Here is a 15,648-nt window from a genome sequence, read left to right as displayed (position 1 = left end):
CGGACTTAGGCACCTTATCCAATACTTATACCATCATGCATGGTCTACCCCACATTGTCTTATATCCAATTGTTACGGGCCCCCCCCGGGGTCTTCCATGCAATAACATACAATCACTAGCATACTACTTAGAACGGATCTAACTATCATACCACATATCTCTGCAAACGCTAGTGTACCACATAACATAAAACGGGCTGGCCTTGGAGCCTTCGACCTATTGGTATGGTGAGAAGACTCACCTATCTCGAATGCTGAAACTGACAATGCTAGAATCTGATGTGTCCCACGTGTTGCTCCGCCTCAACTGCCAGTAAGCATCATAAAATAGACTTGTCAAAATCCTAAAATTACCCTCAAGGTCAAACTTGGTCGACCTTGGTCAAGGTCAAAGTCAATAGTCCATGTTGACCTCAACTCATTGAGTGCAGCTAGCGACTCGTAGAGTTCCTACCGAGTCTAGACAACCTGATAAAACCCTAGTCAACTCGCTAACTTGTTTCATCAACTCGACGAGTTCACTTTATGTTCAGAAGGCGGGGAAACTCGATCCGACTCATCGAGTTCCTAGAGAAACTCGTCGCATCCCGCTTCCTTTTTGCTTTTTGTGATGATTCACCGAATCTAGGGACTCCATGGCTTAGATCTAAAGTCTTAAGGTGTCTAGAAGGATAAAGTTTCCACCTTTACCTTATAGAATCGTTCCAAATACTCAAGGCCCTTAACAAAGGTTGAAAAGCTCCAAATCTTTGCCATATGGTCCAAAACTCTAGGTATCTGAAATCTGTCCTTTCTATAAAGGTTTCTAGTCCATAAAACGTTCCAAAGATGGAGGCTTTATGGACATGCATGTCTAATGCATGTCCATAGGTCAAAATGGCCAAAAAGGGAAATCTATCGTAAAACCCAAAGGCCAGATCTAGCCCACCGTGGGACCATTTGGCTCTGGAGCTTCATAAATTTGAAAACTTTATGAATCCCATGCATGCATTCAACAAGAAGGGCAGTAAATGAAGGGTAAACTCAAGATCTAGCCATATTCTTTGATAAAAATTGAGTCTTGAAGACTTACAGCAGTCCACAAGATGACTAAGCTCAAGGATGTGTGCTTGGTTTGCTGGATCTTCTCACTATCTCCTTCTTCTTTAGCTTCAAAAGTCATGCTAGCTGAAAAAATGGAAGAGAATGGGGAGTAGGGTTAGCAAAGACGTTCTTAGGGTTTGGAGGCTGATGGGAGGTTAGCCTCAAGGCTCATAAGGAGATTATATAGGGTCCAAACCCTAAAATTAGGGTTTTATGATTACAACGCCTACTCGTTGAGTAGGCCTTCCAACTCATCGAGTAGGATATAGATTTCGCGTCCTTTAAACGCCTTCTACTCGACGAGTTGGACTCCCAACTTGCCGAGTCCACACACCAAAACCCTAAAACTTAATTAAATTCAGTAATACCCGGAACATGTGTTACATTGCGTTCTCCAACTGTCGAGGATTAGGGTATTAACCGAAAATTTAAGATTAATTGGGATTGACGGGATTAATCGGTTAAAAAAAGTACTTAAAAAAAAGTCGAGAAAGTAAAAACAAAAAAAAGGTCAAAAGAATTTTTAAAAAAAATCAAAAAATCAAATTTTTTTTATTCCAAAATTTTCAAATTTTCAAATATTATACCAAAATGTTCATATTTTCGTATTTTCAATTTTTTAAATTACAAATTTTCTAATTTTCTAATTTACAAGTACTTCTTTTTCTTAAGATATACTAATATTTGATTAATTTTAATAGTTTATTAATAATCTACAGTCCCCGATTAATCCCCACCAAGACCGATTAATCCCTTAACACCAGTCGACCGTCGTGTACCGTCAAACGATTTTTACAACCCTGATATATATATATATATATATATATATATATATATATATATATATATATATATATATCCTTTTACTTTTCTCTCCCCACCAAACAATTTTTTCCTTTTGGTTTTTGTTTATTCCCTTAATGGAAGCAAGTGAATGCTCTAACATACCCAGCCCACCAAGATCCTTAGCAGCAACAACTTTATCCCAAGCAACCCATTGAATTTTATTCTTTTCTTCACTTCCACCCCATAAGGACTTTCGGTGAATCTTTTCAAGTTTTTCTATGAAACCAACTGGGGCTTTAAACAATGACATGTAATATGTTGGAAGATTACCTAATACCACCTTAATTAATGTCAACCTCCCCCCCCCCCCCCCCCCCCAAACAAAAAAAGACAACATTTTGGATTTCTATCTAGATAGTTTGGCTTCAAGCTTCTCTATAAATGGTCTCCAATTCTTAATTAGCTTCATGTTTGCTCTGATTGGCACACTGAGATATGAAAAATGGAAGGGAACTTGATTCACATCCTAAAAGTTGCGCTCCTTTTAATATTTCCCCATTCAACACACCAACACCAAAGACCCTGGATTTATGGAAGTTTAACTTCAATCCAGAGGATGCATGGAAGCACCTAAGTATGGATGCAAGATTTTTCAGATTATTCCTTGACCAATCTCCTACAAGTAATGCATCATCTGCATAAAATAGATGAGAGATTATTGGACCATCACTCGGTAATTAACACCCTTTGAAAATGCCTTTGGCAATAGTCGTCTTCATTGCAACATTTAATCCATCCATTGCCATTATAAATAGGAAGGGGAAAAGTGGATCCCCTTGTTTAACCCCTTTCGAGATTCTAAACTCTTTAGTTTGCAAACTGTTAATAGCTACCGAAGTTTTGGTAGAAGCAAAGCCACCGTGAATCCATGACCTCCAGTTTACATCGAACCCCATTTGGGAAAGAATCGAATCCAAGTATTCACAGTTGATGGAATCAAATGCTTTGTCAAAGTCCACTATAAAGAGCATAATGTTTTTCTTGATATTTTTTTCCAATCCACATAGTTCGTTTACAATCAATGGTCCATCGAGTATACTTCGCCCTTATACATAAGCTGATTGCGCATCACCTACTACCCTACCCACAATTGTATTTATTCTAGTAACAAGCAATTTTGAGATTATTTTATACATACACCCAATTAGACTGATTGGTCGATAATCATTTAGAGTAGAAGGGTCTTTAACTTTTGGAGCAAGGGTTATATAAAAGGAGTTGCAACCTCTTCCAAGAGTACCAAATTCATCAAAATGATTTACGAAATTCATCACATCATCAACAAAAATAGTCCAATATTTCTTCAGAAATTTGAAAGTCAATCCATCTGGTTCTGGGGCTATGTCTCCACCATAAGCCCAAGCAACTTTCTTAACTTCTTCAACTGAGAATGGGGCTTATAACCTGATTGTATCCATCATATCAATAGATCTGATGTTGGAGTTAACAAGTTTTGGTCGAGAAATCCGTTATTCTTCAAATTTGTTCTGGAAAAAATGAAAGGCTTCGCTTATGATATCGTTTCCACCCATCGACCATCTTCTATTTATTGATAGCCCCATAATTTTGTTTTTCATTTTGTTGTTACTAACATAACCATGAAAGAATTTTGATTTTTCATCTCCGTCTTCAACCCATCTTATCTTCGATTTTTGCTTCATGTCCATCAAATTCCTATTCTCAAGGTCCAGTAGTTTTTGAATAACGTTGCTTCTAATTTGCAGTTCATTAGGACCGAGAGCTCAAGATTCTGCCACTTTTTCTAGATTACCCCGTAATTCTTTAGTATTGATTAACTCCTGATTCTCCTTCTTATGTTCTTTATTTCTCCATTTTCTAATTTCATCCTTTAGATGTTTCAGTTTCGCTGACAGGTATGTATCAGCACTACCGTATCCATGGAAACCTACCCATGCATTGTGTACAACTTGATCTAAACTTTTCAACAACAACCATGAGTTGAAAATTATAAGGACAAAAATCACCCAGATCAGAGGAGAGGGTAATTGGGCAATGGTCTAAAATTTCTCTAGGATGAGCAGTAGCAGTTAAAGATGGAAAGGAATTCAAGAAGTTTGCATATGCAAAGAATCTATCTTGTTTATTGAGTTTGGCATGCACTCTACTCATGTATGTGAATCTCTCGCCGCCCATATGAAAGTCTTTAATCTCCGCTTGTCGATATATATATATATATATATATATATATATATATATATATATATATATATATATATAGAGAGAGAGAGAGAGAGAGAGAGAGAGAGAGAGAAGTAAGTTCATGCGAAAAGATAAATATTTTGCGAAAATGAGAAAACAAATTTTAACTTATAAAAATCAAACATGTGTACTTTAGAAATTAAATTTATTAGCAATAAATTAAAGATAATAAGTTTATTTTGAAGGGTATGATAACATAGATTTAAAGGTGGTTTTAACAACCATTTTGTTTTCACGTCCTTAATCACTTTTTAAATTCAAGTTTTCATAATAAAAATGTTAAAAAAAAAAGTTTTGCTAATTTGAAACAATTTTTCTTGTATCATCGATTATTAACATGTAGTTCAAAGTTTTGATGGATTCTTGTCAAATATATAAGGTTAAGATGACACAATTTCATAGCTTTTCCTTGTTTTCACTTTTTCGCAAATTATTTGCATTTTCGCATGAGCTCTCTCTCTCTCTCTCTCTATCTATCTATCTATCTATCTCTCTCTCTCTCTCTCTCTATATATATATATATATATATATATATATATATATATATATATATATATATATATATATATATATCGAATGTAGATTCGGTAAAAATTTTTTTTGGTAGGAAGGTAATAAGTTTTTTTTTTACATACTTTTCTGACGAACAAAAGAAATGAATCACTAGATGAATCAAAAATAATATGATTCACCAAAAAAATCTCAAAAAAACATACCGATGATTTATTTAAACAATGATTCCGTTGTTATTCATTAAAATTGTCATAAAAATGAATTTTATTTTCTTAATTTACTTAAAAATGAATCATGAAAATGTTTTTTTGTGGGAATTTTTTCTTGTGAATAATCTTACCTTTGAATCATCTAATGATTCATTTTGTATGTTCACTAAAATATATATATATATATATATATATATATATATATATATATATATATATTATTAAAGATATTGCCTCTTTCTTGAAATTTAAGAGGTATGCTTATTATAAAATAATGTACAATTTTATTAAGCTTAGTAAAAACGTACCACTATCTCAACATGTTGGAAACACTAAACCCTAGCCACCTCGACACAAAACCCACCCCTTATATCACCTCTCTTCTAACTCGCTTCAGTTTTTGGTGTACCTCCGGTATCACCATCTTCGCTCACTCAAATGCTCTTCCTCCTAACCTGGATGATTCCTTCTAACCTAGATGATCGACGCCTTGCAACTGCACTTTTCTTTACCTCTGTTTCTCTTCTCAAATCCCTAATCACACCTGTGTCTAACGAAGATCCAGATTTTGAAACCCTATCTAGCTACTGCCATTGCCACACCCTCTCTTGCCCCTGTTCTACCTTCTGTTATGACGAGAAACCCTAATAGTCTCCACAACCCTAACCGTCACTACTAGCGAAGAGGTGAGGATAAGGACAATTCTAAGTCATCAATTTCTGATTCATCTCTCTCCTTCATTCCTTAGTTGTTATCGACATTTACCTAGTAAGTTTTTCCAATCTATTTTCTATTTGTCCTAATTCTCACATATTGAGACCGTTAACACAAAGACAAAGAATATTGTAATTTAGCATCATTAAAAATGATGCATTTATATATTTATATGTTTGAAATGATCCATATGTACCAACATACCTGATGTCAAATAATAATTTGTAGCAAATGCTTTAAACTAAATTATATCCCCTGCTTCTCAGTAGACCCTTTGGTGTTTACACTCTTATTACCAATCACTTATTTTGATAAAAACATTAATTCTAGAGTATTAGTTGGTGCAGCAATACAAGTACATGAGATTTTTGCTCATGCACACTAGGAAAAAAAACATTTTTTGGAATGTTGCATAGTTATAGAATTGGTTCTTCTGCATTGATTGTGCTGCTCTGATTTTTAACAAGGAACAATCATGTTTAAAATTGGTATGAATTTATTTGATTTTTAGGGATAAACGAATAGATACTCAAATGCTACAATAAACATGCAAACAACTAGTGTTGTAAACATAGAAAAAAAACCTTTTGGCCACAATTACCATCCTACCCTATCAAGTGTGATTAGTCTCAATTGCTATTTTTTTGTTTTTTTACTGTTATTCTAACCTATCAGACTACCCGACAATTGGTAACACTGATCAGATTGTGGATGTTGATTTCAGTTTTTCGTGTTCTTTTGTACTCCCCGATTGGTGATTTCATATTTAATACTTCATGTAAGTTTGTTTAATTAGTTTAAAAGATAATTCAGTTTGATTTTCATCTTGCTTTTGTAATTTTTTTTCTTTTTCTTTTTCAGGGTATTGGGAATACTTATGGTGCTTATGTTCATACCTATTGATGAAAACAGTAAATGGGGTATATCTGTAGCCAGGTATTGATTTTGCATGTTTAATGTAGTATCAACAGAACCACTTACATGGAGATTGATAAAAATCTGGTTGCATGTGAATCTTTTATTGTTGCTCTACCTTCATCTTATTTAGATATGACGATGGTACTCTCACTCACACATACTCAACACCACCATCACCTCCACTCAATGCCGCATTCATGACATCATAACAACCGGTATGGTTTGCATCTACCCGCTTATTCTAGACAACTTCCACTTTCAACCACCCGCAACAGCTACAAACCACCTCTCTCTATCTCTCATTTTTCATATACATAGACACACATCAATTCTATTTGTGGATCTGAATTAGATGAATATAATGATGAATATAACTACCATTACTGAATCTATGCTTGGATGGAGATCTTCAATTGCTAAAGGGTAAATGTATTAATTTGTTACTCATGATTTATTCAATAAAAAGTCTTAATTTGTGTTCTTCAGCTCTTGGAGGGGTTAGCTAAAGAAGAAATTACAATGGTTGTTCCACCATATATCTTTCAAAGGGTAAACATGTAGCATCTTCCCATTTTTTTTTTTTTCCTTAGTTGGAAATTTCCTTTTCGTTTCTCAATTGATTTTTATTTTTTTATTTTCTCAATGAATATAAAGATTATTCTACAAACGTATTTTTTTAGGTTTAAAATCTTCACTTTCATATGTTATAAAAATGTGTTGGTTTTATATGTTTGAATTAATTCTTACTCATTTCTATTATTGCAGATCTGTAATTTGTAATGGTTAGATTTGCATCATTGGATTATTAAATGATTATGTTGATTTGATTTCTATTTCTGTAGGTATATATGTTGGAAATGGTTTAATTAAATGATTGTTCTATTTTGCCATTGTTTCTATTTAAATGTAAGCTGTTTTGGTGATTTCGTAATATGAGTGTGTTGATTTGAATGTAGGAGGAAGTCATAGTTTTACTTTTACAACCACTCTAGAAAATGATGGAAAGAGCTAAGTTACTATTTTAATACATATTATCTAATAGCCTTTTCGACATTTTCTACGATCCATGAACACCTATGAGTCTATGTATGTGCGATTTATGGTGGTAATTCTCGGTTACATGCATCTCATATCTCTCTACCTATGTTATAATAAACATATGCTTTGCACTTCCTATGCATGAAAAAGTGTCCCCACCCTACCAACATATCCTCATGTATTCGACATAATAAAAAATGTTGAAAATTTTGTTTAACTTGGTTCCAGCTCATCAATCCTCCTCTCACCATTTCAACCAATCAAATTTTAAATTTCAACTGTATGTATGATTTGTTATATATAAGTGGGTGTGTTTAAACAATCATGTGAAATATGGTTGTTTCTCTAATTTGCACCATACACTAAACAACAGGTATATATGTGTTCGTGAATTTTGATTTTTGGTTGTATGTATGCAAATCGGCAAGTTGTGATTATTGGTTGGGTGTATTTGGATTTTTGGTTGTATGTATTGTTGGTGATTTTGATCATCAATATTATTTAATTGTAATGAGATTACTTTGCGTTGACCAAAAATGATCTTGATAAATATTAAACAAGTAAGGAAGGTGTGGAGTACATACTTGTTTAAGTTTGCTCAAGTTTCAAAGTACACTGTCATTTAGGGGCGAAGCCCCTAAACGAACGGGGGTCCGGGGGCAGCGCCCCTGGGAGCGGGGTCCAAGGGGCGGCAGCCCCTGGCGGGGTCCAAGGGACGGCAGGCCCTAGTTGGGATCCAGCTGATTGATTTTTAAAAAATGCATCAGAAAATTGATTTTTCAGATAATTGAACATTGGTTTGACCCTTATCCATATATCCGTTTTATGACAGTTTTTATGGTTTTATGACAGTTTAAAACTATCATATGACAGTTTTCAAACAAAGTTGTTAAAGTTGGTTTTGGTCTCATTTTCTGGTACATACGAAAATATCATCAAACATTCTCCGTTCTTGTGTCTCTGAGTCTTATCCAATTGAAGATTTGAGAGTACCACCATATACTTTGATTTAAAAGTGATAATCACAATTCTCAGAATTTCCAAGCCTTTCTACACCCAAATTTCTAACATATATGACCTTTTATGATGAAAAATAATAAATAGATGATTAGTGTTGGGATAATCCCTTTTGCAATGTAATTTTTTTTTATAATTACTTAGGAAATGATGAGAATCGACTCTTTTGACTTCAAATTTTTCAGTTTTATCCTTTTCGAACTATTCTCTATAGATGCATGTTAGAAGCACATATACCATTTTACCTGACCTCCATTTTCTTTCTATGAAAAAATGGATTTAATTGATTTGAATCTTTGTAGAAGTTACAATGAAGGACACATGATAATCGAGTGAAACGCGCATTGAAATTCATGCAAATGATAAATGAAAGTACACCAAGCTCATAAATTAATTATAGTTTTTGTAAATTTTCGTATTAACATTTTTAATTTATTTTTACACATTATTATTATAATATTTCAAAAATTGTATAAGTTTTATATAGACATTTAATATTATTATATCTGATTTGGAAAATAAAATATTAATAGTCTTATAGTTTTTTATATGTATTCATTTATTTGATTACAAGGTTAAATGAAACTACTTAAAACCGAAGAACATATAAACCAACATCATCGTTACTCCAATATTTGTTAAATAAAACTTTATAAAATTATTAAAGAAAAGATAAAACGTATCCTTGCATATAAAGCCTAAACCTCAAAAGATAAACCCTAAACATTAAACTCTAACCCGTAAATCTTAATTTCTAAACCCTAAACCAAGATCCAGAAACATCAAACCTAAACCTTAAACCATAATCGTCCAAACAAAAATTTTCATCGGAATATACATGTTGCTGACCTGTTACACATGTAAAACTATCACCCACAATTTAATATAATGATGACCACATCACATTCACAAACTCATATCTTTATGAAACTAACTACCAAAAAGAAACTAAGCAGTGCCTCGGTTTTTATGAAACACATGTACAACTAAAGTGTCTTTGGCCTAACGGTATTAGAAGTTGATAAATATTTGCTCATTAACAATTGATTGGGGGTTCAAGTAAAAATATAAGTATTGTCGTAACAGGACCCCCTCTCTCTTAAATTGTTTTTGGCCTAACGGTATTAGAAGATGACAAATAGTTGCTCCTTAGCAAAAAGATGTAAATTTAGAAGTAGAGTAGTGTATGCATGCGTAGACTTTTCTAATATAAAAAATAAATAAATAAAAACAAAGATACCCCCTGACGACAATACAACTAATCATCGAAGAACACTACTCAATGAAAAGATTCATTAATCATATGTTCGTACATATTAGTAAACAGTCTTAACTCTTCATTTTTTTTCTTACTCATTTCTTTTTCACTAGCATAACTTTTATTAATAATTGTTTTGATGTATTAAACTATTTACACAAAAGAGTTAATCGCCTTTATAATCTCTTTTTGAAAAAAACTATTTGTACCCGTCGCTTGGTGCAGGTAAACGGTTAGTATATATATATATATATATATATATATATATATATATATATATATATATATATATATATATATATATATATATATATATATATATATATATATATATATATATATATATATATATACACCAAACATTTTTTTCCTTTTGCTTTTTGTTTATTCTCTTAATGGAGGCAAGTCAAAAGGGCGGATTCAAGTTGGCTATGTTTGAAGATTAGAATAATTGGGTTTATTGTATAGTTATAAACTTATAATCTTTCTCTTCGCAATTAGGAAAGTTCGGAGCTTTAAATGCAGATGATAGTGGTAGGGCTTCCTTTTAATATTCAAGTAAAGACATAAAAGCACTTTCGCATGAACTAATGGATATCACATAACAAGGCATTAAGAAAAACATGTACTTGCATATGTGCAGCATCTTCAATGGAAGATGGAAAACGCTAATTATGTTTAATTGGTACCCACCACTTCATTATTTCACCTTTTGATGTTTGAAGCATGCCATTTTTAAATTTCATACTAACCGGATAATAATATTATTATTTAGGGTAAATTACACCGTTGGTCCCTCGTGCACATGCCAGAAAGCATGTTTAGTCCCTATTTCCAAAATTTAACTCGTGCAGTCCCTCGTTGTTATTTATCTTGCATGGTTAGTCCCTATGCACGTTAACTGTTAACTCCTTCCGTTTAAGCCACCCACGTGCCTTGCACGCAGGGGCATTTTCGTCTTTTCAGGGTTTGTATACATGAACCAGTATGGCGCGACTTCGATAACCGATCATTTCTGATTTCATCCTCCGTCGACCCTTAGCATTGCACGAGAAAACCCTAGTTTTCTACGATGGTGAACTGGAGGATTAGGCAAGAATGGGAGGAATACGATCTCCAAAGCTCATACGGTAAAATTTTCTACATTTTCAGTTGATCATCCATTATACGTTCCTAAAACGTAATTTTTTTTTGGGTTCGCAGCTGACAATCCATGTATGTTCTCGATACGATTGAACTATGGTGGAGTTTTTACGAAGTTTCCAGGCCGCAAATACATAAAGGGGAAGATGAAATATATTGATGGCATTGATAGTGACTTGTTCTCGGTGCATGATATGGACGAGATAATGGAATTGCTTGGTTGTGTGGAACCAGGTAAAAGTATTTATTATCATTTCAAACGACCAACCTGGGATTTAGATTTTGGGTTATATGCTTTGGGTTGTGACGAAGATATAAACCACTTTAGGTCATACGTGTATGAACACAAGGTGATAGAAGTGTATACAGAGTTTTGGGAAACCAAGCTCCATACGTATCAAATGTCCCCAAACCCTGCAAAGATAAAGATACACGAAATTCCTGAGTCCCTTTGTCGTAAAAGCTTGTTATTGACATGGTCAAATTCAGGGGATTGTCCTAGTGAAGAAGCCCCTGTTTTTGAGAATGTAGAAACTATGGACGAACCCCCTAGTACATTACTTGAAACAACCTTGGAACAACCCCTTGTTACATTGAGTGAAACAGTTGAGTCAACCCCTGCCTATATACCAAGAATTGAAAGCCCTTTGACTGAACCAATGATATGAAGCACATGTCCTAATGTTGATGGTTGGGATGATACATTTGAATGGTGTGGGACTCCTATGGAACAAGATGAACCAAATAGTGAAAAAGCAGGTGAAGACAGTCAAGCTAGTAAAGACAGTCATGATAGTGATGACACTGAAGATAGTGAATACAGTCAAGATAGCGATTACATAGTTGATGAAGATAATTTGTTAGATGATCCAGAGGTTGATATGAAGAACTTTCACCTCAACATTGACAAAGAGGTGGAGTGGGTTGGAAGTTTTCCTGATGATCGAGATGAAGCAGTAGAAGGTGATGAAGAATTAGAGGTTATAAACACTGAAGAATTTGTATCTGCATCTTCATCAGATGAGGGTGAAGCTAGTAAAAAAAGGAAGAAGATAAGAGATTTACGAAGAGCACATAAGAATGAAGCAGCTGCTATCAAAGATCCATTTTACATCCACCAGACTTTTAGCACAGCCAAGGAAGTTAAGCAACAAATTTATCTTCATTCCATACAGAGTAGAAGGGAGTTAGACTTCGTCAAGAATGACAAAAATAGGATTAGAGTGGTTTGCAAAGGGACAATACCAAACCTTGGGATATTAGAAACAGGTGGGACCAGCAAAAGTAATGACAAAGTGGGACCAAGTCAAAAGAAAAAGAAAGTGAAAGATGGTTCTGTTCATAAATGTCCATAGGTCCTACTAGTGAGTAAGTGGAAAAAAGACATTAACTGGACTGTTAAGACCTATGAAAAGCAACATACGTGCCTTCAAACAAGGAAAATTAGGGCATGTAACTACAAGTTTCTCTCTGAACAGATTGTTGACACAGTGGAGGCAAACCCAGAAATACCACTTAGAGCATTACGTGAGATGCTTGAGAAGAAATACCAACTTGGATTGTCAGACATGAAAGTTCATAGGGCGAAAACGAAAGCCCTGGAATCAATTAGGGGAGATTTTGCTGCTCAGTACTCATGTCTAAGAGACTACTTACAGGAGGTGCAGAGTAGAAATCCAAACACCACAGTCAAACTTCAAGTGCAAAGTGAACCATGTTATGCATCTGAGACCAGGGTATTTGAACGAGTATACATTTGTCTTGGTCCACTGAAAAGTGGATTTGCAGCAGGGAAAAGAGATTTACTAGGGCTTGATGGTGCATTCATGAAGGGTCCATACCATGGTATGATCCTGACAGCAGTGGTATGTGCATAATCATATTTTAGTATTTGATTAATGTTTGACCATAGTTAATTGTTTGCTTATTACTGTGTTTGACATGATAATTCAGGGTTTAGATGGGAACAATTGCACATACCCTTTGGCATATGCAGTTGTTGAAGCAGAGAACTTTAATTCATGGACCTGGTTTTTAACTAACTTAGGAGATGATCTTGGTTTGTATGCAAACTCCAACTTCACTTTCATATCAGATAGACAGAAGGTAAATAAATTTCTCCATTCATTTTCACATGCATGTTTTACAATTCAATAAGCAACCTCACTCTTTTGATGATTTAGGGGTTATTGCCTGCACTTGAGAAACTTTTCCCAGCAGCAGAGCATAGATATTGCCTAAGGCATCTTCATGAGAACATGAAACGTAAATGGAGGGGCAAGGAATTCAAGGATTGTCTTTGGAAATGTGCAACATGTACCACCATACCACAATTCAACAGTGCCATGGAAGAATTAAAGAAACTTAACAGTGAAGCATATGACTGGCTTAATTCTATTCCACCTAAGCACTGGTCCAGATCCCACTTCTCAGGTATATAATATTATGTTTATAAGTGTATAATTTTTAAAAATAATCTAATACAGTTGTGTTTTATTAGGGAGGGCACATTGTGATGCTGTGTTGAATAATATGTGTGAGAGTTTGAATAGCAAGATAGTGAAGGGTCGTGATAAGCCAATTATCAGTTGCTTGGAGTTTATTAGGGAGTATATCATGAGGAAAATTGTCATGGTTCAAAAAGAAATTGATAAAGCTAATGGCCCATTAACTCCTACAGCCACTAAGACCCTTGAAAAAATTAAAGAAAGGGCATCACAGTGTAGGGCAGTGTTCTGTGGCAATGGGAAGTACCAGGTTACAAGTGAAGGTACTAATCAGTATGTGGTTAATATGGACCAACAAACTTGTTCATGTAATAGGTGGGAACTGACAGGCATACCCTGCAAACATAGTATAGCAGCTATATGGGATATGAGGCTCAACAATGAAAATGTTGGAATACCTGAGACATGGGTACACCCAACTTATTGGCTCAAGACATGGAAAGAAATGTATGTCTTCAAAGTTGAACCTATTAATGGGAGGTTATTGTGGGAAAAAAGCACATGTCCTACCAAGTTGATACCACCAAAGTATCGTGTCCCTATTGGCAGACCAAAAAAAAAGAGAAGAAGATCTGCAACAGAAGATGATGGAGTGTCCACAAAATGGAAATCTGTAACATGCACAAAATGTGGAAATGTGGGCCATAATGGAAGGACCTGCAAGGGACAATCACATACTGGGAATGGAACAGGAGAAGGTGCAGCAGGGAATACAACAAGAGAAGGTGCAGCAGGTAGCAGTGGTGGTGTACAAAATGGAGTTGGGAACAAAGGAAAAAGCCCCATGCTTTGAGAATTTGTAGTGTTGTATTTTGATACTTTGTTGTTATGTGTTGTATTTTGATACTTTGTTGCTGTGTAGGATAACTGTTTGTATGCCACAAGACTATGTTGTTATTTTGGATGTCCCTTTATGTTAATGGTCAATGGTTATCTTGGATATTTTAGAGTTTTTGTCCTTTTTAATTGTTATATTGGATGCTAGTATTGAATGGTATATTGCATATGTTGCCATTACAATATACACATACCAACTGATAACATTGAATGGTATATTGCATAGTATTGAATGGTATATTGCATATGTTGCATATGCTAGTATTGAATGGTATATTGCATATGTTGCATATGGTATATTGAATGGTTTAATTGTTTGTATGCCATATACCACATTTTCATTAAATTTGAACACCAACTGATAACACCACATTATGATTACACAATATATTGTAACTAAAATTGAAATTTTTTTGTTAATACAAATAACATTACAAAGAGTCTCCATTACAATATACACATACCAAAATACTAACAACTTCATTACTTAACCTACACTTTATATATAAGGACTGAAACAAAAAAAACCCAGCTAATAACTAGGTAAAGCTTCAATTTGCGATTTTGTTCTTCAAGTTTCATCCTAAACGCCATACAATCACAGTCCTGATCATAATCATTCACCCATCCTATGAACTTGCATAATGGTCCCTGAACCAATTAAAGTAGATGAAGAATTAGGGCAAAATTAGAGAAGACGAAGAACGAAATTGAAGTCATTAACCTTACCTTTACTGTACAACCATAATAGAGTTTCCCAGGGTTTCTTTTGCTATAAGATGTGTGAATCACTGCAGTGGCTCCACAATTGCATTTAATATCGATCATTGTTATGTATTTGGAAGAAATCGATCGAACGAGGGGAAGAGACGAACGAGGGGAAGAGACGAATGAGAGGATACAGAGGAAAAGAGGGTTGCAGTGTAACGGCATTAAATATAGACACAAACCCTGAAAAGACGAAAATGCCCCTGCGTGCAAGGCACGTGGGTGGCTTAAACGGAAGGAGTTAACAGTTAACGTGCATAGGGACTAACCATGCAAGATAAATAACAACGAGGGACTGCACGAGTTAAATTTTGGAAATAGGGACTAAACATGCTTTCTGGCATGTGCACGAGGGACCAACGGTGTAATTTACCCTATTATTTATATCTTAAATTTGGACTACAGCAAATAGAGACTTGGATTCTATTATTAATTAATGTATTAACGGCGTTAAAAATAATTACCAATTGATGCAAAATGTATAAACTGATTATAGCTTTTGTTTTGAGAGTCACAACCTAAAACCTAAACCCCTTTATGTTTGCTTTGAAAAGCACTCTTTTGTCGAAAGACTTCT

General features: G+C 34.5%; 1 protein-coding gene and 2 long non-coding RNA genes across 3 annotated transcripts; 2 read left to right on the top strand and 1 right to left on the bottom strand.

The window, feature by feature from the left end:
- Window positions 1–5,236: 5,236 nt before the first annotated feature.
- Window positions 5,237–7,408, top strand: LOC145043676 (uncharacterized). The gene is made up of 4 exons (XR_013681113.1): window positions 5,237–5,639; window positions 6,310–6,363; window positions 6,447–7,052; window positions 7,269–7,408. It is a non-coding gene; the product is annotated as an uncharacterized LOC145043676 (long non-coding RNA).
- Window positions 7,409–12,328: 4,920 nt separating this feature from the next.
- LOC145040708 (uncharacterized) lies at window positions 12,329–14,259 on the top strand. The gene is made up of 4 exons (XM_078988614.1): window positions 12,329–12,824; window positions 12,913–13,065; window positions 13,143–13,392; window positions 13,460–14,259. Exons 1-4 carry the CDS (start codon window positions 12,492–12,494, stop codon window positions 14,257–14,259), a joined length of 1,536 nt encoding a protein of 511 aa, XP_078844740.1. The 5' UTR covers window positions 12,329–12,491.
- Window positions 14,260–14,693: 434 nt separating this feature from the next.
- On the bottom strand, window positions 14,694–15,440 carry LOC145043675 (uncharacterized). Its single transcript, XR_013681112.1, has 2 exons — window positions 15,033–15,440; window positions 14,694–14,954 (listed from the first exon to the last, which is right to left on the bottom strand). It is a non-coding gene; the product is annotated as an uncharacterized LOC145043675 (long non-coding RNA).
- Between the last annotated feature and the right edge of the window lie 208 nt (window positions 15,441–15,648).

Source organism: Lactuca saligna, chromosome 4 (genome assembly GCF_052625555.1).
Source record: "Lactuca saligna cultivar CGN05327 chromosome 4, ASM5262555v1, whole genome shotgun sequence".
Classification (NCBI taxonomy): domain Eukaryota; kingdom Viridiplantae; phylum Streptophyta; class Magnoliopsida; order Asterales; family Asteraceae; genus Lactuca; species Lactuca saligna.
Note: the sequence above shows the minus strand (reverse complement) of the source record. Positions and strands in the feature narration are given on the sequence as shown.

Bases quoted from the DNA above. Each gene is read 5' to 3' on its own strand.
- LOC145040708 (XM_078988614.1), top strand. From the start codon at position 12,492: ATGCTTGAGAAGAAATACCAACTTGGATTGTCAGACATGAAAGTTCAT. The intron at 12,825-12,912 runs GTATGTGCATAA...ATGATAATTCAG, and splicing joins GTATGATCCTGACAGCAGTG to GGTTTAGATGGGAACAATTG. The intron at 13,393-13,459 runs GTATATAATATT...GTGTTTTATTAG, and splicing joins GTCCAGATCCCACTTCTCAG to GGAGGGCACATTGTGATGCT.